Source organism: Xyrauchen texanus, chromosome 37 (assembly GCF_025860055.1).
Source record: "Xyrauchen texanus isolate HMW12.3.18 chromosome 37, RBS_HiC_50CHRs, whole genome shotgun sequence".
NCBI classification, from domain to species: Eukaryota; Metazoa; Chordata; class Actinopteri; order Cypriniformes; family Catostomidae; genus Xyrauchen; species Xyrauchen texanus.
This window is the reverse complement of record NC_068312.1, coordinates 25,525,937-25,548,550: the sequence shown is the minus strand read 5'-3', so window position 1 is coordinate 25,548,550 and position 22,614 is coordinate 25,525,937. Positions and strand designations below refer to the sequence as shown.

The window sequence follows — 22,614 nt, the reverse complement described above, 5'->3', positions numbered from 1 at the left end:
ATTTGCCATATTAGTCTTTGATCATGCTACACACCTCTAAAACATACCCATAAATAGTAATACAATGCAAAGTAAGAGAACTTCCTGCTCAGTTGACGAATCTCACATTTAACACTCGGTATTTAATTTAGGTCCCTCTTAAATTTCTCCTCGGATAATGTGACGTGTAAGACCTGAGATATTAAAGGATTATTAATGTATTAATTAGGAGGTACATTTTCTAAAATGGACTGACAAAAGTGCCCAAGCCGAAAAGAACATTCTTTATTTCAACAGTAAAATGTATTATTTCAAAATTCTCATTCAAGTAGGACAGTAAAAATGTTACATATAATGCAAATACATACAATTAAATATTTAACAGTCTCCAGATTACTTTGAGTTTAATCTACTTTCCCTTTTCAACCCAGGCAAAAAAATTGCACCTGGCCTGAGGATTGGAGGCATGACCTTGAGGACGGGCACAAACAAAAAACTGCCGGCCTAAATTAGGCCCTGCCTTTTTTACAGTCCGTAGGACACAGGGCTCATTGTGTGATTTGCAGAGTGGCGGCTGAGGAGGCCCATGTAAAACTGATTTCCAAAAGCCAGAGGACGGCCATTTCTTACAGTCCTTTGACTTGTCTACAGGCATAGATTCTTTTTCAACTTCATACTGATTTTCAATCTTTGCTCCTGTTACCAATGAGAGATGCGTTTCCTTTTGCACACCACTGTGGTAGGTAGCATTGAAGTCTGTTTCATCAGTAGGTCCAGGCTTGGTGATCTGACACCCTGAACTCTCAGCACCTCTCCCACGATCAGAGTATTCTGCTTGTTTTGGACTCATGTTCATTGGTGTTTGTTTAGGCTTAAAAAAGGCTAAAAGGCTGCCCTTTTGCTTACTTTCTGTTTTTGTCAGCTTGCTTCTTTTGGCTTTGTGTGCAATTGTCTCTGCCTCTCTATCTGTGGGTCTCTTCTTTGCAACATTTTCCCCATGTACTAGAGGATTCAGGTTTTCCCGTATTTCCCCAGCATCTTGTGATCCAGGAAGTCTCTCTTCAGATTCTTTAGAGATGTTCTGTTTTTCAGAAACTTTGACTAAGAAGCGTGAGAGTTTCTGCTGTCTGCCAGTGAATTCTGGCATGTGATGTGTGCACAGGGGTGGGTACTTGGGACTAGGCAGGAGGGTACAGCTGAGCTGTGCCCATACTGGGCAGTGATCGGATCCCTCCACCTCAGGCATGATATCCACTCCAATAAAAGCTGTTTCCACCAGAGAGCGGTTGGAGAAGATGTAGTCGATCCGTGTGCCGTAGTTGGTCTGCCTGGCACCTGTGAGTGTAGACCAGCATGTGAAGGCATTGGACCTATTAGGGTGGAAATGACGAAAAGAGTCCACAAATTTGCCTTCAGAGGCAGATTTCTGGGAGATGTCTGCAAATTCATCTTCAGCATTACCATTTTCTGCTGTTCCAAATAGGAACTGATTCAGCCACTTCCTACCAGGGTTATCTTCAAAGTTATCCTAATGACATAAATAAGAGTAGGTTTGTGCTAGATTGTGTAAAGCTTATGGACCACTACACCATGTTCTAACCAGGCAAGACATGATAAAATCTTTTAATTTGCTGCCATAACTAGCCGCAACTGCACAAAAGACAGGGCATTTTGGTCACCTGTTATTTTTTCTGTAGCATTGCACTGGGTAGCCCTGCCCACAATGAAGTCTCCTCATTCCAAAATCCCACTTTACAAAACTGTATATTAAACACTAAATATGTGGACAGACAAAAAAAACATGTTGCTGGATCCTTGTGTCAGGCCTGGTTAGTACATGGCATTAACTGAAATCATGAGGAGATGGAGAAACTTGGCTAAAAGACTTACCACATCATCTGGGTCACAGTGATCTATGGGTCGATGAGAAGTGTTTACATCCCCCAAGATGATCACATGGCTGAAGACAAACATAGGGGTGCATAAATCAAACAAATTGAAGAATCTTCCATGACGACAACAACATTTTGAGAAGAAGGATGTATATGGCAGAATTAAAGAAGTATTCTGGGTTCACTATAAGTTAGGTCAATTGGCAGCATGTGGCATTATGTTGATAACCACAAAAAATTTACTCATCCCTACTTTTATTTAAAAATGTAAAAAAAACTATACAAAAAAAGCAGAACATTGAGGTAACAGTGAGGCACTTACTATGAAAGTTAATAGGGCAAATTATTGGGGGAGTTTAAAGGCTGAAATATGAAGCTTAGTATTTTGTAAAAGCATTTACATCAGGGGTAGGGAACCTTTTTCCCCATTATGGGCCATTCGAGTATTTGCGAAATTATTCACGGGCCATACAATTACTTGCCAATTCTGTTTGAGTGTATGCATTCTGTTACATGCTCACGCACCAAGAACAAACACTAAAAGCTCCATCTATTATACAATATTTAGCATTATTTAAAATTATTTTCAATCATTATTTTAATTGTATTTTATTTTTTTAACATAAACATAATATTTTTTATTTGATTCAATTCCATTTTTTGTTTTCAGATTATTTGTCAAAAAGCCTCACTGGGTAACATTTTCTTTAAAAATCGATTTGACAAATAAACAAAAATGGCCACCAGAAGCCAATAAAATTTTAGCACCAAATAACTCATATAGGTACTGGCCGATGGTCATGAAACATATTATACAAACACAAGGCGTCTATATAACATTTTGTGAGAATCATCCACAAGGTGGCACTATAATTTGCCAATTCACGTTTTCGCTAATAAATGGGTTATTAATAATAAAAGGGTTACCTAACCAACACCAAAACAGTGTCGACGATATCCACAGGATAATTTCTGCCAAATTTGATTATTTTATCATCTCTGCATTATGTTCTTTGACCTCAATAATTGCCGCTTGCACCTATAAATTTCTTTAAAATCGAATAACATATCACTGTATGAACAGGTCACTGTGCTCCATAGTAATGATTAGTAAATCTCATGATAACAATCAGTGCTCGCTTTCTATTACCTCCCTGTGCTCAAGATAGCTTCAGCTCTGCTCTGTAGGAGCCTGTAAAACTGGAGCTTGTACTGTTTTCTCTCTGGTTTGTCTGGATCAGCACGGGGGCAGTACACATTAATCACAGTCAGCTTCTCCGGTCTGTCAATGCCACTGAGAAATAACAAAATAATACCATTTGACACCCCAAAACATCTGAAACATCAGAACATATATAAGTCTATTTAAAAGTGTAAAACAAGTTTCCAAAATGTTAAAGTCAGTTAAATAGCAAGTAACAAAATCCATGTAATGTTAAAAATCCTTACACTTGGACCTTTAACTTACATGAATTGATGTTGGGTGATGACAGCTCTTCCCTCGTTGTCTAGGGCCAGCAACTCCTCATTAGAAAACGCTGCCTTGTCACCATAGCAACCAATAGCCTCTCCATGACTGGTGAGCAGACCTGTCAATCCTTCCTCAGCCAGGAATGGAGTACCAGTATCTTTACAGTAGGTCGCAACACCTGGTCAGATGAAAAAATAAATAAAAAGAAGATTCTATTTATGAAAATGGAACCAACATTTTTTTTTAAATCTATTACAATTTAGCTTGAGATGCAACAACAAAATTTTATCGAATAATTAATTGCACATCCTAGAAACTACATGAATATGTCGTAGTATGGTAAAGTTCATTTTTATTATTTGACATTCGCGACAATACTCATTAAACTCTCTGTGCAAATCACATTTTCAAGCCAAACCATTTTCTTTGACTAGCACAAAGCTGAATAATAAAAAAACAACAACAAAAAAATGATTTTATTTTTCCCAAATCAATTTTATTTGCCCAATAAATCAATTAAACAATTTAACCATTTGATATTATGACATCACAAAAAATATGAAATGTTCTTAAAAATATCCCTTTCATGACACAAGGTTCTGTTTGTGGAATTTACATTCTATATGTTTTCAAATAAATATAGTAGTCTAAATGTAATATTCTAATTCCATTAAACTCAATGACCATTTGACCTAGAGACATGAAACCAACTGTAAAACACTCTGAATATTATTCTTTATATAGCACAAGACTTGTTTTGGGAAGTAAATGTTCAGTACTTATTAAACAGATAATACAATTCTATAGTGATTGTTTAATATATTTATAGGGATACAAATATCTGTATAAAAAGTACTGAAAATTTACTCCCAAAAACAAGTCTTGTGATATACGAAGAATAATATTCAGTGTTTTACAGTTGTTTTTACGTCTCTAGCATTGTCATTGAGTTTAATGGAGTTAGAATATTACAAACATTTACACTATATTTATTTGAAAACATATAGAATGTAAATTCCACAAACAGCGCAAAGGCTAATAAAATGTAAATCTCTTTTTCTTTTTTTTTTCTTTTATTATTCAGCTTTGTGCTAGGCAAAGAAAACCAAGTTGGTTTGGCTTGAAAATGTGAAATGTGGGTATTTTCGCGAATGTCAAATATAAAACTAACTTTATCACACTATATCCCGAGAAACCATTCTTTATTCCCTTTTTGGTTTGTGGGTCGTTTTATTGTGCTATTGTACCAGAGTATCCACTTCGTCCTCTGCTAAAACTGAAGTAGGAGTTGTAGCCATCGACAATCGCGGTCTTTTCATCCAACAGGTCACCTGAAAAATGTTATACAATATGCAATAACTAATACTAAAAGAGATATTAATTTAAAAGACGGGAGCTCCCATCAACCCATTCAAAATCCCGCGTGCACTTACGATTAACTTTTGTCTCTTGGACGCAGATGATATCAGCATCGAATGAATCTAGAGATTTCTTGATGCCATTTTTAAATGTTCTTATACCGTTTATGTTCCATGTTACAATCTTCATGTTTCACTGTCAAACAATGTCGGACTGGTTTGGGGCGCAGAGGAAATCTTCTTCTTTAAGTTTTATGACGGGTTGCGAACCAACTTAATAGGTGCATACCGCCACCTTCTGTGATGGAGTGTGAAGATAATGAAACATAAATGTCTTCCTATATCCCATATTTTAATCCACTGCTTCTAATAAGTCTCATTACTGCATTCATTTATTTCCCCGCATTTGGACCATAATTTGAATGAATTCTTGAGTTCTTAAGGTTTGTAATTCTTCCTTAATGCTCCTTTCTCTTTCATATGCAGGACATACTATCAACACATGCTCTAGTGTCTCCTCTATTGCACAAACCTCACATAAACCTGTATTATGTTTCCCTATGATGTGTAATGTATATTTAAGATTTCAATGTCCTGTTCTCAGATGTGTGTGAATATAACAATCTACTTATGTTATGAATGATTTTACTTTTTTCATGCTCCGTTGTACCTTATGATAATGTCTTCCTGTTTGACATGAATCCCAATAAGTCTGCCATTTCCTATTGCATGCTTCCAATACCAAATGTTTCCCTTCTGATCTGCTAAGTGAAATATTTATACTTGGTTCATCCATCCTTAATGATTCTTTAGCTACTTTGTCTGCTTCTTCATTGCCTTGAATTCCCACATGTTCTGGTACCCGCATGAAATGAATTATTATTCCTATCTGTTTTAGACTGTATAATGTGATCATGATTTCTATTAAAATGTCACTTCTATTTGGTTGATTTGATTGTAAACTCATAAGAACCAACATTGAGTCAGAACATATTATTACTTTATCTGCTCTTAATTCATAAATCCAACCTAGTGCCATTAAGATTGGTATCATCTCTGCAGTCTATACAGATGTGCCATCTGTTATTCTTCCAAACTTCCTTACTTCAAACCCTGTCCTTCCGATTTCTTGGTTCTTTGAGGCATCTGTGTATACTTGAAGAAATGAATAATGCATACTTTTTATATATTCTTTTACATATGCTTTTGTAAAGTAGCTTGAAATCAAGTTAAGGTTGTGTGAATAACCAAGGTGGTATCAGAGGTATTGCAACTATTGGAGCAAATTATTTTGTATCTAGACCCATCATTATCATTAGCCCATTTATTTTTTTCCCCCATGCAAAGCCTTTACCTGGTGTATTTATTGTTTCCCAACTTTCTTGTCCCTGAAGATTATTCCAATATTCCATAGCTTGTTTCTATCTTCTTATATACAGTTGCATTTCTGATGTTTCCACCTGTAATGCTGAAATGAATGTAGTTTTAACTGCTCCAAAAGTGACTCTTAATGCTTTAGCTTGCATGATATCTAGTTTCTTTGGCATAGTTGCAGACATAGATTCATATACAATGCAACCATAGTCTAGTATTGATCGCATAAGTCCAACATACACTCACCTAAAGGATTATTAGGAACACCTGTTCAATTTCTCATTAATGCAATTATCTAATCAACCAATCACATGGCAGTTGCTTCAATGCATTTAGGGGTGTGGTCCTGGTCAAGACAATCTCCTGAACTTCAAACTGAATGTCAGAATGGGAAAGAAAGGTGATTTAAGCAAGTTTGAGCGTGGCATGGTTGTTGGTGCCAGACGGGCCAGTCTGAGTATTTCACAATCTGCTCAGTTACTGGGATTTTCACGCACAACCATTTCTAGGGTTTACAAAGAATGGTGTGAAAAGGGAAAAACATCCAGTATGCGGCAGTCCTGTGGGCAAAAATGCCTTGTTGATGCTAGAGGTCAGAGGAGAATGGGCCGACTGATTCAAGCTGATAGAAGAGCAACTTTGCCTGAAATAACCACTCGTTACAACCGAGGTATGCAGCAAAGCATTTGTGAAGCCACAACACGCACAACCTTGAGGCGGATGGGGTACAACAGCAGAAGACCCCACCGGGTACCACTCATCTCCACTACAAATAGGAAAAAGAGGCTACAATTTGCAAGAGCTCACCAAAATTGGACAGTTGAAGACTGGAAAAATGTTGCCTGGTCTGATGAGTCTCGATTTCTGTTGAGACATTCAGATGGTAGAGTCAGAATTTGGCGTAAACAGAATGAGAACATGGATCATCATGCCTTGTTACCACTGTGCAGGCTGGTGGTGGTGGTGTAATGGTGTGGGGGATGTTTTCTTGGCACACTATAGGCCCCTTAGTGCCAATTGGGCATCATTTAAATGCCACGGCCTACCTGAGCAATGTTTCTGACCATGTCCATCCCTTTATGGCCACCATGTACCCATCCTCTGATGGCTACATCCAGCAGGATAATGCACCATGTCACAAAGCTCGAATCATTTCAAATTGGTTTCTTGAACATGACAATGAGTTCACTGTACTAAAATGGCCCCCACAGTCACCAGATCTCAACCCAATAGAGCATCTTTGGGATGTGGTGGAACGGGAGCTTCGTGCCCTGGATGTGCATCCCACAAATCTCCATCAACTGCAAGATGCTATCCTATCAATATGGGCCAACATTTCTAAAGAATGCTTTCAGCACCTTGTTGAATCAATGCCACATAGAATTAAGGCAGTTCTGAAGGTGAAAGTGGGTCAAACACAGTATTAGTATGGTGTTCCTAATAATTCTTTAGGTGAGTGTGTATATATATATATATATATATATATACACATACACACACACACACAGCAAATAAATGTATTTGAACAAAAATATTAAGATACTAATGAAGGGGAGTAAATTACACAGCATGTTTAGGATGATTATGTTAGTTCAATGTAAACATGTTTACTCAGATTCAAAATAATTAGCATAAAAAAAAAAAAAGAGAAATCTTGTCTTGAGAAACACTTATCAGTCTTGATCTGAGTGTTTACTGAAGGGGAGGGTTTGTAAATGTCCAGTTAAGTCAAGGGTGACAAGAAGACTTTTCCATGTACAGGACAACATATACCCAACTGTTCTTCATCGGAATGAAAGGAAGACATTTCAACCGATAGAATCCTGGGAACATCATAATAACAGGTACATTACACAACTTTCATAATGAACCGTAGTCAAGTGTCAGTTATGTTATTTCCCCATTTTTTGGAAACGTTTTTGATTATTGAAACATACTTTTGTGTACTACATTTTATGAATATGATTTAAAAAAATTTAATGCACAAAAAAGTACATTTGTTTTTTTTTAAAGTTTGGTAACACTTCACAAGGCTTGTTAACATTAATAAAAGCTAGAGTATCGTGAACTAACGATTACCAATATCTAAACTTAATTTCTAAAAACAAACGAGTTCATGTTTCATAATGCATTAACAATAGTTGTATACATTAACATTAGTTAACAAAAATATATTAAATGTACTGTACATCAAGATTAAGTATTGAGTTGAATATTTACGTATACAACATCATTGTAATGTTTCCTAAGGTCCGACTGTTGATGGTTTAGATTAAGATATAATTTTTTATAATGAGCATATAAACAATGATCAGGTTACTGTTGGATTGAAAGCTGTGAATGAGGACAATTTTCTTTCTTTGCCTGAAGTTTCATTTGATTCTAAAAGGGGTTAGGTAATCATTTGTCTTGTTTTTGAATAACTGTCTTGAGAACAGGACATTCTAGAACATAAAGTTTAGACAAACAGTCTGAGATAAGAATATATTTTTTAGAATGGAGCTAAAGGTGTATGTTGAAGGAGTCCAGCGCATCGTTTCTGGAGTCACTGAGAAAACAGCATGTCAGGAGGTGGTCATCACTTTAGCACAGATATTCAAGTAACCATTTGGGGTTCCAGATGCCATATTGGCAGAACCCTCTGGAGATGCTCCAGACACCCTTTCAGTTCTCGGAGATACCTTGAACTTACTGTGAATGGTTCCTTCAGTAAACCCATGATAAGAGAAATACTTTATGCACTCAAGTAACTTCAAAATATATTTCAAGTGCCTCAACGTAAATAGGATACGAGACCCCTATAGATTACCAGTGGCATCTGAGGACACACTCAGCAGTTTCACACAGGGAATTTGCATGAAAATGCCATTACACAGAATGGTCTAGTGGACAAACCAAACCCTGTGTTGCAGCACGCTGACCCGAGCATCAAACAAACACAGATGTCAGTGGATGGATCACATGGAGAAAATGGACAAAAAAGGTTGGTCACAACGCTGGAGTCCAAACTCCCATATGGGTTTGTTTCTGCAAATCAGATATCACATCCTCCACTAAGCGGACCAGCTGACCTGAGGGAATGGTGGATGCGATGGGCTCAGAGTCAGAATCCATCATCAAGGACAAAACTGATGGTTGTGCACCGCTCTGAAATCAACATTTACCTTGGAAGCACAAGAGTTTAAGCAAATAAAGACTTTTCCATATAGTTTCTGCCTTGTTTTTTGACACCTAACGCATGATTAAAGAAATATTCAGATTTGAAAACTATTTAAACTCAATCAACTGCATTTGAGCCATAACGTTACAATAATTTCAACTCACTCTTTTTTAAAAAAAAAAAAAAAAAAAAAAAAAAGTTACTGTAACGGAAGTGAAAGGAACATTAAAACACACAAAAAGTATAGCCACAAGACTTAAACATATATGATGTATTAACGAGTGTGATCAAATCAGGGATTAACTTGTATTACAGCATTTTAACTGATTACAGGTTTTACTGGCTATTCTAGCACTCTGAAATCATGTTTCTATACGTTTAAAGTTTATATCTTTTGGCTTTACTTTTAAAATATTGCATTTTAATGTTTATGGGCTGGCCTCATTTGCTGCGATTGTCAGTGCCTTACTGTAAACCTTAATAATAATAAAAAAACAAAGCTTTCCTTGTAATGAACAAAGAACATTCCTTTAACGTCACAAATGTTAGTTCATGAAGGCGATACATATGAGATATATGTATACAGTTCTTGCTGGTAAAAAAAAAATAAAAGTAATGCAACTTTAATTCTCAGAAAATGTTTATTTCAATCGTTTCATTCAAGACCATTGACAAAAGTTTACAGAACCCTAAGGCTCAACACAATCCCAGGGTGCTACAGAGAAAACCTTTGACAGTTATAGCTCCATTTGTCATAAGCACTGCAAATAGCTTTTATCGATGTAATGAATTCCTGCTCATTTTTAAATATTACTTATTACATATTTCCCTTTCTCCTCATTACACACATTTGCTTGTTTTATTCTGGTTTTCAAAAGTCCACCCAAGTAAAAGCACATATTACATGGGGGCTTACATTTCAATGGCTGATTGGGATAGAGGGGACACAAATTTTATTTTCCATTTTGTTTTTAGGCACCTTTTTATTTATTCATTAGCAGACAAAGAGTTTAAACTGAACTCAAGAGAACGTACAGTATGTGCAAAGAAAAAAAGCTATTTCAAAAGAACTGCAGGCCACAAGATGCCATAAGGAATTCTGCACTTGCCCAAAGAAAAAGACAGCTTGTGAAATCAGGCTAGGAATTAAAAATGGCTCCACATAATGAAAAAGGCCAATCTAAATTGACAAGTATAAAAAAGGTAATGTAATCAGGAAATTTTTTTTAATAAAATGCATACACCGAGTTCTGAGGCCAGAGCATTTGTTTTTATTTAATTTTTTTCCCCAGATCATGTCACGCTAAAAGCTACACTAGAAATATAATTGGGCATGAAAGTGAGAAAACGGTCACATTTACTTCTCACCCAAAAGAACCCAGACTGATCTTGACTGTCTTTTGGCAAAAAAACTCAACATGGGGAGACGTTTTCATTTGAAGGGGAGAGGTTTTCAAGTGATGCAGGAAAACTAAAATATAACAGAATTCAAAATGGACAAGCAAAGCTACTCTAAAACAAACTAAACAATTCACTTACACAGTAGCAGGTGCAGAACTCGAGGCATTTCAATTTCAGCAGAAATGAGGTCAAACAGTCCCCACACCTTAATCTAAAAAGGTGAGCAAAAACAAACCCCACTTTTCCCCTCTCATCTTCTGCATAACAATCATACACTTACAAATTTCCAAACATGTGATGCATACCCAAAACATACCCTTACAACATGGGGTACATTATAACCTTGCAAAAACATCACACATACAATGAAGACAAATGTGATGTGAATTTTCTTTTTGTGACAGAGGAAGGAACTTGTGCACGTTAATTGTCTACTTGTGATGCGCATGTTCCTTTGTGAATGGTGTCTGTGGGTGAGAGGGGAAAAAAGAAAGAGGGATAGACATGCATGCACACCTTCCCCCGGTTCTGGCTTTCTTTTCAATGCGTTTCTTCCACAACAAGGAGTGGGTGAACAATACTCAGTCTGTAACACTAGGCTGGCAGGATTTTCTCTCAACATTGAAGCCCTGTATGAAGTTACAGAAAAAAAAAATAAAATAAATAAAAAAAAAATCATCATTCACTATCAAGAAAATCCACAAACAATTGTTCATTCCTACATTGGCTAGACATTTCCAATTTGTGAACCGATTTGACCGATTCATTGACAAAAGAATGAATCGTTCACAAATCAGTCATCACTATGGCTTGCAAACAAATTTTACTCTGCAAAAGAGCAAAATCTAGCCGAGGTGATATTATATGCAGAGGAAAAAAAAAAAAAAAGGATATTCACAACAGATATTACCAGAAAGACTTCTCATTTTAAGATTTTATCAATTTCAAATGATTTTCCAGGCCAAGAAATGGCAATTTCAAAAATTGTGGGATAGTTTCAGGGTTTCCATGACTGTGGGAGCCCAGTCTATATTGCAACGTAAAAAAACCCCCAAAGTCTTAGCCTTATTACCAAATCAAAATATATTCAAACTGCCTTATAAAATTTAGTGACTGTCGCACATCTTCCAACAAACTCAGTGGCAAAAGTATCAAACGTTGATCTAGATGATCCATGTTTTTTCTTTCTGGTAACTCTGTTCTTGGAGTTTAACCACCAAAACAGGTTACATTTCACTGAGACTGCTGCAAGTGACACAATGGCCAGTGTCTTTTTAATGCTGCAAATATACAACCTAGAGAATTCATTTGACATGAGGTAATCAAAAAGTTAATTCTGGACTTTGAGCTTGCACATCTATGAAATCGATAAAAGGAACAGAAATGAGTGGTTGGAAATGTAAACTCCTCAGTCACCTTTGAATTGTCTGGGCCACGAGGCTGTCTGATAATGACCAGACGGGGGGCATTGGTATCATCCAGAGTGATGCTCTTCAAACGATTGACAAGTCTGTCAGGCCGAGGTGTTGCTACAGGTTTAGGACCCTCACTGTAAAAAAAAAAAAAAATATTAATTATTGGTTAGATTGAGTAGCAGAGAGCAAAATGATGAGACTGTGGTAAACGAGACTAAACTCAGAAGAATCTACTACAATTATCAAAATATATTTCTGAGAGGTAAACCCAACCGTCTTACCCAACTCTGCGTACGTTGCAGGCACTACATTTGCCGGTGCGTTGGTTCAAGATAACAGAAAACTCAACTTCATCCCCTGTCTGCAGCTCCAGACCATCTTGCACCTCCTTTACATGGAAAAACAGCTTCTTGCTTTCTCCAACTTCATACGTGATGAAACCAAACTGGGGACACAAAGACTACAGTTAGCCAGAATCTTTAATACAGCAGGGATTAACAGCAGCAATTCAAGCTAATGTTTTTAAGAAGGCAAGATGCCATTAAAATCCTGTTGCAATAATCTCACAAAGAACATGTTCCAATACCTGATCTTTGACGCACTCTACCAAGGCTCTACGCTGAGGCATAATGTTGCAGGCCATTTTTTGTCCTGTCTGGGCCACTGTACACAATTGAAATTGAACCATCTCCCCCTTTTGCAGACAGTCACCTGTATTGGCCATACCAACAATGCCGAATGGATAACTCTGACCCTTACTGGAGCCTAATAAATGTGATAGATCAGAGAACAGTACTAAATTACAATAAGTGTTAAATTATTAAAATGTTTCAAATTAGAGTTTACTAGGAACTCAGAAAACAGATTTTGTGAAGGTCTGCACACAGAAGAAACAGAATGAGCTTTATTGCCAAGTATGCTTACACCTACAAGGAATTTGTCTGGGAAAGAAGCGTCAAGTATGCAAACAAATAAAATAGAAAACAAAGACAAAAACAACATGCACAAATATGAAAGGGAATGTAACAAGCAGAAGAGGCAGGATATAGTAATGTGCGAGACTAGCTGAAAATAAAACAGTTCTGATGCTGCTAGTTGACACAGGAATTACTAGCTTGTTATTTTTTCCCATTAAACTGTTCAACATTTTTACACATTTACATTTGGCTTAATATTTTTTACAAAGGCTGCTCTTAAATTACTGTAATTTTAATGTCACACACACACACACACACACACACACACACACACACACACACACACACACACACCCTATTTTTCCACCGAGCAGGCTTTCAGTGTGGGATTAGCGGACTGGTTGAGTCAAGTCCCATCTTTCACCTGACCATGTTGCGGTGATCATTTTGCTCCTCTAAACATTTACACTTAAGTAGACAAGAAAATGACCATTTAGGCCAAGTATGCCATTTTTTTAAATCTGCCGATTTAAGGCGACTGCAGTATTTTCAATGAGGTGCCGACTGCTTAATGGGTTAAATTCTCTTTTATCCTCGGTGCACATCATGTTTAGAATACATTAGGTTTATTGTAGCTACATCACAAGCCAAGTTGTTTCTATCCTACAGCCATTTTTTTTTTTTACATTGTAACGGTTATTGGTTAATGTTCTTTACTGAACAGCTGTCATATTAGATTATTGGCTAATGCAATTGACTGCACGTAGTGAAATACGGCCAACTTCTCTCGCTCGTAGATTTTGCTTACCCTGTTAATTATTTAAAAAAATGCCCTGACTGTTTTAATGTTAAGTAACTTTTACTTGGTGAATTCAGTTTAGAACAGGCTGGGTTGCTCTATTGGTCCTGCACCATTCATTCAATTGTTTTAAGTAAATATCCCTGTATTCGATAATGTCGATCAGTGAATGCGTGTCATGTACTATATTTAAAATGTACAATGATCATAATGCACGGCGAGCACGTCATAGATGTCCCATAGAAGAATTTAAGTCGGATTTGGAATAGATGAAGTATAAACAATATTTTTAACAGTTTTCAAAAAGTATACATTTAAAACAATTTGTAGACTAGTTGACTCCAAAATTGTAATTTAAACGGCAGTGAAAACTTTCCTTTGTATTCTTCTGACGTCTGACTTTGTAGCAGACCCAAACCAGATGGTTATTGAAATGCAGAGGACAGACTCAATGACTGCCAAGTAGAACTGTATCAGCAGCGCCGGTGGCAGATTGAACTTCCTCAACTGGCAAAGTACAAACTCTGCTGGGCCTTTTTCACAATGAAGTAAATGTGAGTCTACCACTTCAGGTCTTGATGCGTTCCTCATGAAGTTCAACATCAACGCCACTGTTTTGAGCCTGTTCAGCTCCAAGTTGTTTTGACTGCAACAGAGAGCCAGCTGTTCAACCTCCCTTCTGTATGCTGGCGTCATCTTGGGTGAAGCCAGTGATTGTAGTGTTGCAAACTTCAGGAACTTGACATGAGTCCTTGGCTGTGCAGGCATTTGCTTACAGGGAGAAGAGTAATGGGGACAGCAAACATTAACTGTGTGGCACCAGTGCTCATTGTAGAAGTGCTGGAAGTGTATTTCCCCAGTCTCACTAACTGCTGCCTATCTATCAGAAAGCTGATAATTAATTAACAGATAGAAGCAGGAACAAGAGATTTGGGTTAATTTAGTGCAGGAATTATGGTGTTGAAAGCCGAACTGAAGTCCACAAATAGTATCCTTGCATAGATCCCTGGTCTGTCCAGATATCGCAGATGGATTATGCCGTCAACATGGTATTGCATTGCATACCGTTTGCACAATAGCAAACTGCAGGGGATCCAGAAAGACTCCTTCAGGTGGGCCAACAACAGTCTCTCAAATTACTTGATGACTACAAACCTGTCGCTCTGAGGTCATGAAGTCCTGTGTTCTTGGGTTTCTTTGGGATGGGATGATGGTGGAGCGTTTGAAGCAGCAGGGGACTTTACACTCCTCCAATGATCTGTTGAAGATGGGGGCCAGCTGGTCAACACATTCTTTTAGACAGATTGGTGAAACACCATCTGGGCCCGATGCTTTACTTGTAATCCTTTTCTGGAAGGCACACATCCTCTTCACAGATCCAAAGTACAAATTGATCAGCAGGAGGGAGGTTGCAGTAGGTGTTGATGTTTGTAAAGAGAAGGTCAGAGTGGGTTTTGAGGTGAGAGACTGGGGTCCCAAATCTGCAGCAAAACATATTTAGGTCATCAGCCAGTTGTTAATTCCCTAAAGAGTTGGGAGATGGTGTCTTGTAGTTGGTAATGTCCAAGACCCCATTTACACCTGGTATCAAGATGTGTCTTGGGTAATCAGATCACATGTGGTCAGGTGAGATATCCTTGTTTACACATGGTCACTTAAACGCATTTCCAGATTTGGAGGGGAGGAACTTGTTTCATGATGACATCAATCACTAGGTCAGAGTTACTGTATGACATTAAAGTGCCATAAAGTCAGAAAAGACAAAACAAGCATGAAATAAAAGATGCGACATTTCTCCCAGATGTCCATGAGCTGCAGATGTCCCTGCAACATTTCTCCCAGATGTCCGTGCTCCTCATATGTGTACCTGCATGTTGATATCACTGAAGAAGATCTGTGAAGTTCTCGTATATCCGCATTACATTTGAGGTGTAAAAGCGGTCACATGCGTTTTTGACAACGATCATCTGTTTCTGATGCCATCACAAAACTTTTTGACCCCATTTTAAACCCGTATTTAGTGCTGACAACATGTTACCAGACAGGTGTAGTTGGGGTTTTTCCAGGCCTTTCCACACCGAGGGTCGCTTTTTAGAGTAGTTCCTTTTAGCCACTCTAATCTCCTTTGTCAGTGTTTTTGGCCCGATTGTACAAGATTTTATCCCCACTTCAATAAGCATCCTCTTTGGCCTGATGAAGCTGTGTGAATTTTGATGTAACCCATGCCTTGTCATTGTTTTAGGTTATATACTGTTAGTCCTAGCAGGAATTCACATATCCTCATAGGAACTGATATACGATGTCATAGTGTCTGTGAACCCATCCAGATTGGTGTCTGCAGCTTCAAAAACACTCCAAGATTAAGATTGTCATTGGTCCCATCCCTTTACAGACCATGCTACTGGCTTAGCCGATTTTGGTTTCTGCCTGTAGGTCAGATCTAAGAGTCCTAAAGCTGCCTGAGGGACAGAGAAATATGCATCAATTAATGTTGAGTAGCAGAGATCCAGTATATTTCTCTCTGGCGGAGCATGTAAATGGCAGTTCACGTGTGAGATTTGCTGATAAAATCTTCAAGAATATAGGAGTTCTGGTATAGCTGCTCCATATCGGAGATCTGTTCAGTCAGCAGTTGCAGCGCTTTGCTTTCCACGCACTTGGAGGAATTTAAATTCAAAAAGAACAAATGAAGAAAATAGTTGTATCTGTACACCAATTTTCATTGATAAAAGCATGGTCCACTGCTTCTCGTTTTCCCTGATCACTCCACAATGCGATCCGCTCTGATCAGCTGGAAGCCCGGCAGATGTAACGCACTGCCCGGAATGGCTTCACTCAGCCAGGTTTCAGTGAAGCACAAGGCAGCGGAGCTTGAAAAGTCCTTGTTTGTACAGGGGAGAAGTACTTTGTCCTTTTATTAGAAAGAGCAGAGATTCGCTAGATGGATGCTCAGCAATGCTGTTTGAAAGCAGCGTGTCGGAGCTTTTCCAGCGCGATGGCTCACTTCCCTCGTTTGCATTTCTTAGCGTGCTTGAATAGCACTGCTGCTTCTCACACTATAATCTCAAGCAAAACGTCCTAATAGTCTTACCAGTTTACTCAGTCAATACCAGTTCGTCACTGGTTAAACTGATTAAAAAAAAAAATACAAATATGACTAAACATAGGAAAAACAAACAAAAACGACAAAAGAATTGGAGAGCTCCAAACCGAAGTGGCCATCAGCATGCCATCTTGAGATGTAGTAAGAACTAGGACAGTTTCTTCCAATTTTAATTTTTTTTTTTAACATAAAAATGGAAACACACTGGGTCTTTATATAGTCACTCACCATCCTCTGTGATCTCAATGAGGCCTTGGTACTCAATCTGTGAAGGGTCCACACTGCGCAGGGGCCGTACTACTTTACCCAGGAACACTGTGCTACTGATATCTTCTCCCACACCATTCACTGACACACAAACATACAGATGCATTACTTGCATGGACCAAGTATTATTGACGTCTTAAACGAAGCTGATAAGTCTCAAAGATAAATGCAAATGCCAAAAACGAAAAATACCAGCAGCAACTTTGGTGACCTTCTCAGCACTGATTTTGTTTCCTTTGCCCTTAGAGAGTGTGTATTCCACTGTATCCCCCAGATCAAAGTTATCTACATCCCCGCAAACCTCACTGCACACAGAGGACACAATTCAGCACAATTCACAAGATTATATTCCAAGCCAGCAAGAAACTTGCATTACCTATAGTGGAAGAAGATCTCCTGATCATGATTGGCATTCTCTATAAAGCCAAAATTATCTTTCAGTGTTGCTATGTATCCCAGAAGCCTCTTTGAGCCAACAGTGCGATTAAGGATCTTTATGGACACAGCGCTCTGCTGTCCAGTGCGTTTCACCTCACTGATGGAGAACTCCACCTAGTGGAGATATGAGGTTTATATTAAAAACTAAATTGACACCATTTAATATCACCCAATTGATTTTTATTGAAAACAAGACATTTATATTTTTTTTATATTTCTATTCGTATCCTAAATATTTTGTCCATCAAGTCAGTCAAAATTGAAAGTTGTTCAAGATTTCGCCAGTTTGATGGTTGAAAAGTACCTTGTCTCCAAGTTGCGGGTAAACGGCTCCCTCCAGGTCTTTAATATGATACGGAATAGACTGCTTCACTCCAATGTCTTCAAATGCAATCAAGCCTTCCTCTGCATCCTGATGACACAAACATATGCTTATAGAAGCAGCCATTTACATTAAACCAACAATAATTTTTGAAAAATTAAGAATTTAGCCTATATAGTGAACTGTGGAAACGCATGGGACTGCAAATACTTGGACCATATGTGAACAAGACTTGGCGTTTTTAAACTCCACTAATATGACCTTGCAGAAGAAATCTACCCAAAGATGCCAAGCATGTGGAAATGTGCATTTACATGACGAGTGAATAAAGTCAAAATAAATCCAGACATTTAAAGAATCACATAATTTAGTCATCATGCCCACATGAACACAAGAATATGCACTTTTGTGTGGCAGAGCTTGGTTAACTTGGCATAGTTATGAAGTTAATGTCTATATGATTTTGAGCTGTTAATAATAAATCTTGGTTCATGGCCCTTGTGACCCAAAGTCATTAACAGACATCAAACTGACCTTTTCAACTTTACCCTTAAAAGGAGGAAAAAGGCAGAGGATTAGACTGTGATCTGCGCTGATCTGTGACTTTTCTAACTGAAAGCATAGTGTATTTGATATGCATTTACTGCAAGAACTTTGCCATTTTAATTTGGGGGCAGCCATGTAGCACAACTACACCCCACGCAGGGGAGTTAAAATGAAACCCTAGTAAAAAAAAAATAAAAATATCACAACAGGTTAAAAAACATCCTGTGTACACCTTAAATAAATAAAAACAAAAAAATATGAGAACAGATATGACTAAGCGGTCTATGTTGAGGCAGCATGCAGAAAACAGCAGCCTACCTTGTCTTTTTTCTAACGAAGAGGAGCATGGTTCAAAAAAAGGAAAAAAGGAAGAAAGGAAAGATGATCAGAAAAAGCAGACAAGTATTTTATCTTAACCCAATTATTTCTACTTTGTTACTCTGCCAAAGAGACTGTTTAAAAGAGTGACAGGTAGAAGAATAGAATTCCAAGTGGAGAAAATGACTTTCTACCCTGTTCAAAGTCCCAATATTGTACTTCTAGCTGGTGGTTCTACCCAAAAACTCCACAGATGGATCTCTATGAAAATCGTGGTTCCCTCTACTTTGATTAGCATCATAATCTTACATCTGAAAAAAAAAAGTTTAAGTCCAAGTCATCAAAGTGCAACTCAGGAAGTAGAGAGCTCTCCTACCTTCTCTTTGCCTTTGCTGGGGCTCTTGGAAATGGTGGTTGCAGGCACAGCCTCTTTCTCCACTAGCCCCAAAAAACGCAGATCAGATTGAGTGTGGAATGACACCGTACCTTTGGGTAGCTTTTGGATTCGCACTGCATGGTTCCTCTGGGCTGAGAGCATGTCCTGATGGAGGTAAGAGGGTGTGAAGATGTCAATTTTACCTTTATCTCTGGTTTGTGTAAAGCAGAAACTAGATGTCAAGTGATCTGGATTTTTCAATAGCTGATCCCAAAATCTAAAAAGAACAAGATGGCCTTTTGCCACCTAATGATTGGTATTATAATATCCACATTTACTCAAACTTCACTCTAAAAAATATGAAAACAATGCACATGCTGAAGTGTTCAACCTTCTGTTAATCGGCCAAGCTGGCACGGTTATGGGCTGATGTGCATGTTAATATCCAACAAAATGTCCAAATCAAAACACTCATTTTAGAGCTATCGATTTAACGTTAATTTGGTGCCATTAATTATACAAAAAATTATGTGTTAAAAAAATTAACGCACATAATCATTCCCCCAACCTGTACATAAATTCTGTAATAAGGAACGTTCTTAGAATCGGAGAAATTCGATTTTGATTGATGTTTTTAAGTATGTGGCAGTAGGGGGAAGTAGAATCTCCAGCTTTACAGGCAACAAGCCACAAACCAAAAAGAGCAGGCAGCACAGCTGCAGTCTTCCTCAGATGATGCGTTTTTGCGCTCAAAGACAGCTGAACAGAGCACAACAGAAATTCAGGGATCTTGAGATGCGTTTATCAAAGTTTCAAACTATATTTAACTTGACACAGCGTCCTAAAAACACAACGCTTATGAAGAGACACTGAAAACCATTTAAATTTGATATGCACAAGATGTTTGTTTTTAGAGTGTCTTACTTTGGTTGAGTTTTGATCAACAATTAAAAAGAGCAGAGGGAAGTAGGGTAATAATAGGGTCATGTTCAATGATATAGAAATAAACAATATTGACATTTAAAGCCAATTCTATTAGCATTATAATATTTATTATACATATAACATTTATAAAGAATAAATTGTTATATACCAAATAATTTGTATTTGGTGACCTTATCAGTAAAAGGTGATTTGCGATTACTTTAGTAAATTAGCCCTTGTTCATATACTTTTCAAATTATTTTGCCTGAACATTCAATGATCACCGAAAATTAAAGCGAGGAGCAACACCACAAGTTGGTTCTGGTTTGATGTGGTCTGGGAACTCACAGGGACAACAGTGAATTCCACTTCATCAGAAATGTGCAGCTGGCTTTCCTCCAGAACCTCGCTGAAATGGAAGAACATTCGAGCATCACGGTCCACACACTTGATAAAGCCGAAGCCATCACGCATGGCAGCTATCACACCCTGCAGAGAGACAGAAAAAAAAAAAAAAGACATCAAAAGACACCCACACTCAACTTGGCACAATATCATAATTTTAAAAATGGTACAGTTCACGTTCAAACCGACTAACACCGGTATTACCACTGGTTGGATGGTAAGTGGTACTATGGTGTAATTTCCGTCATTCAACAAACTACACAATAACGCAAGGCAGCTTGATTTCAAACTTTATTAATTATAACTAAAAAATTGTATTAAACTGAAAAAAATTAAGTGCAATTAAAATGAGTGTTGTTCAACTTTTGGAAAGATGGCTTTTTAACAGCTGTGAAGGGTAACATCTCTTTGGCAACAAGCCAACATCATGCACTCTTCATCATGGACTACCAGTCAGGAATTTCACAGTCCAGGCAAATACATCACTTATTGTTGGCGTTTTAATACCTTTCATCCCAGGACCCAGTTTAGCTGCTTCAGAAGGGTAATGACTTTGAATGTGTGTGAATAAATTCTTTTGTTCCATCCAAGGGCTGGGTGATATGCAAGAAATGTTCACTAATAATATATATATATATATATATATAAAAAAATATATATATATCCAATTACTTAGTCAACCCCCTTGGCTGAGGGATTGGTGAATATTCTTGCTTATATTAATTTATTAAAAAAAAAAAAAAAAAAATAACCACCTTTCCATTTACCATCACAGTCTATGACAACAGGTGGAAAATAACGAATAAAAATTAAGATCTAAAAACAATTATAAAATATAAACATAATTATGATGATAATAATCACTGAAATATAATCATGGTTAGAGTTGAATGCATTTTGCATTATTTTTATGATTTAAAATCACAGATGTATTGAGCTAGAGATATATATAAGATCTCTCTGTATTTTGACCCTGCAGAGTTGCGCTCAGAACAAACTGCTCTGTGGACAAAGCAAACTGAACTCAAGAGGACCTTCTTAGCTGAGATGGTCTGAGGTCATTTGCAGCATTTTCATAAACGAAACTATTCTTGCAAAAAATAAAAAAGCTACCCACCATGCACATTATATTTTCTACCTGCAATTATCAGTGTAGGTACTTTGCTGCCTGTGTAATTTGAAAGATTGGTAAGGAACATCTGTCTTTCAATGCGTTATTTAGGTTCATTTATAATGGGTTGCAAACTCTTCATTAGCAACCATTCTTTAAGGCTATTCTATTCATTAGGCTATTGTATTGATATTGGAATCTCCATTCATAATGCTTCCCCTTTTAGCTGGTATAAAATGTCACACCAGTGTCGTCCCTTGTACAAAATAAAACTGGTAACACTGTACACGGTGGTAACCTTGACACGCACCAAAAAAGTAGCAACGACAAAAGTTAAAATGTTCTCTAGTCACACCATTTCGCGAGCCTCCTTCGTGAAATTGAAAGAGTCCGGGAGAATGTCGATGTTTGTTGCCCTCTCCAGCTTGTCTCGACGGTCGGTGGAAATATTGAAATGGACATGGTCTCCCTCCAGCAGAGTCACTTTGGACTTTGTGTCCTTCTCCCCAAATAGCAGCTCTTTGTCAGTGAAATTAATTCTGGCACCAATTCGCCCAGGGAGCGGGTCATTCTAAAAAAGACAAAAGTCTATTTCGTGTATACAATCATAAGCAGAATCATAATTATATGAGGATGTTATCATGGTTTTCTTTGAAGCTTTAGCTCGGAACACAAACCTGATTCTTGGTGGGGATCTTTGGAATAACCTTGTTGACAGTGCCTTCAAAGGTCTCAATACTAATGTCTTCAAATATAACAGTACCCTGGGGCAGCAGTCTTACATCTGTTGCCACTTCCTTGCCCTATGAGACAGAAAAAAAGTCTTATTAAATACAGTTCCCCAATAAAGCTACTTGAAACCACAATGTATCTCTTGAATGGTACTTTCAGTCAAAAAGTATGAGTCTTGTCAGTGGTTTTACAGGCTATCAATTCAGAAACTGAAATACACTTTAAATTTTTGATTGATATTCAATTGGCCTTTGGTATAGAAATGTTGGGTTACTTCAGCACTTTAAGAATGTTATTTTCCCCACA

The 22,614-nt window shown here is 37.6% G+C and overlaps 2 protein-coding genes across 7 annotated transcripts in view; both read right to left on the bottom strand.

Moving 5' to 3' along the window:
- Window positions 1–255: 255 nt before the first annotated feature.
- On the bottom strand, window positions 256–4,929 carry LOC127630814 (DNA-(apurinic or apyrimidinic site) endonuclease 2-like). 2 transcript variants are annotated; one of them, XM_052108616.1, is made up of 7 exons: window positions 4,776–4,929; window positions 4,590–4,673; window positions 3,340–3,520; window positions 3,022–3,165; window positions 1,870–1,939; window positions 1,441–1,507; window positions 256–1,314 (listed from the first exon to the last, which is right to left on the bottom strand). In XM_052108616.1, the coding sequence occupies exons 1-7, from the start codon at window positions 4,888–4,890 to the stop codon at window positions 389–391; spliced, it is 1,587 nt and encodes a 528-aa protein (XP_051964576.1). In that variant the 5' UTR covers window positions 4,891–4,929; the 3' UTR covers window positions 256–388. The 2 variants fall into 2 exon arrangements, with proteins under 2 accessions (XP_051964576.1, XP_051964575.1); XM_052108615.1 differs by having other exon boundaries at window positions 256–1,507.
- A 4,927-nt stretch (window positions 4,930–9,856) lies between these two features.
- Window positions 9,857–22,614, bottom strand: part of LOC127630813 (cold shock domain-containing protein E1-like) — a 34,456-nt gene continuing 21,698 nt past the window's right edge. For all 5 annotated transcript variants that reach the window (XM_052108614.1, XM_052108610.1, XM_052108611.1 and 2 more), the window contains 12 exons: window positions 22,254–22,379; window positions 21,932–22,147; window positions 20,409–20,549; window positions 19,137–19,301; window positions 17,879–17,986; window positions 17,513–17,688; window positions 17,329–17,441; window positions 17,098–17,217; window positions 12,637–12,815; window positions 12,332–12,495; window positions 12,052–12,184; window positions 9,857–11,264 (listed from right to left, as the gene is read on the bottom strand). In XM_052108614.1, coding sequence (XP_051964574.1) covers window positions 11,217–11,264; window positions 12,052–12,184; window positions 12,332–12,495; window positions 12,637–12,815; window positions 17,098–17,217; window positions 17,329–17,441; window positions 17,513–17,688; window positions 17,879–17,986; window positions 19,137–19,301; window positions 20,409–20,549; window positions 21,932–22,147; window positions 22,254–22,379 — 1,689 coding nt within the window. In that variant the 3' untranslated portion in view covers window positions 9,857–11,216. The remainder of the gene's footprint in view (window positions 11,265–12,051; window positions 12,185–12,331; window positions 12,496–12,636; window positions 12,816–17,097; window positions 17,218–17,328; window positions 17,442–17,512; window positions 17,689–17,878; window positions 17,987–19,136; window positions 19,302–20,408; window positions 20,550–21,931; window positions 22,148–22,253; window positions 22,380–22,614) is intronic.

Bases quoted from the DNA above. Each gene is read 5' to 3' on its own strand.
- LOC127630814 (XM_052108615.1), bottom strand. From the start codon at position 4,890: ATGAAGATTGTAACATGGAACATAAACGGTATAAGAACATTTAAAAAT. The intron at 4,674-4,775 runs GTAAGTGCACGC...AACATTTTTCAG, and splicing joins CCAAGAGACAAAAGTTAATC to GTGACCTGTTGGATGAAAAG. The intron at 1,940-3,021 runs GTAATAGAAAGC...GTTTGTCTTCAG, and splicing joins GCTATCTTGAGCACAGGGAG to CCATGTGATCATCTTGGGGG.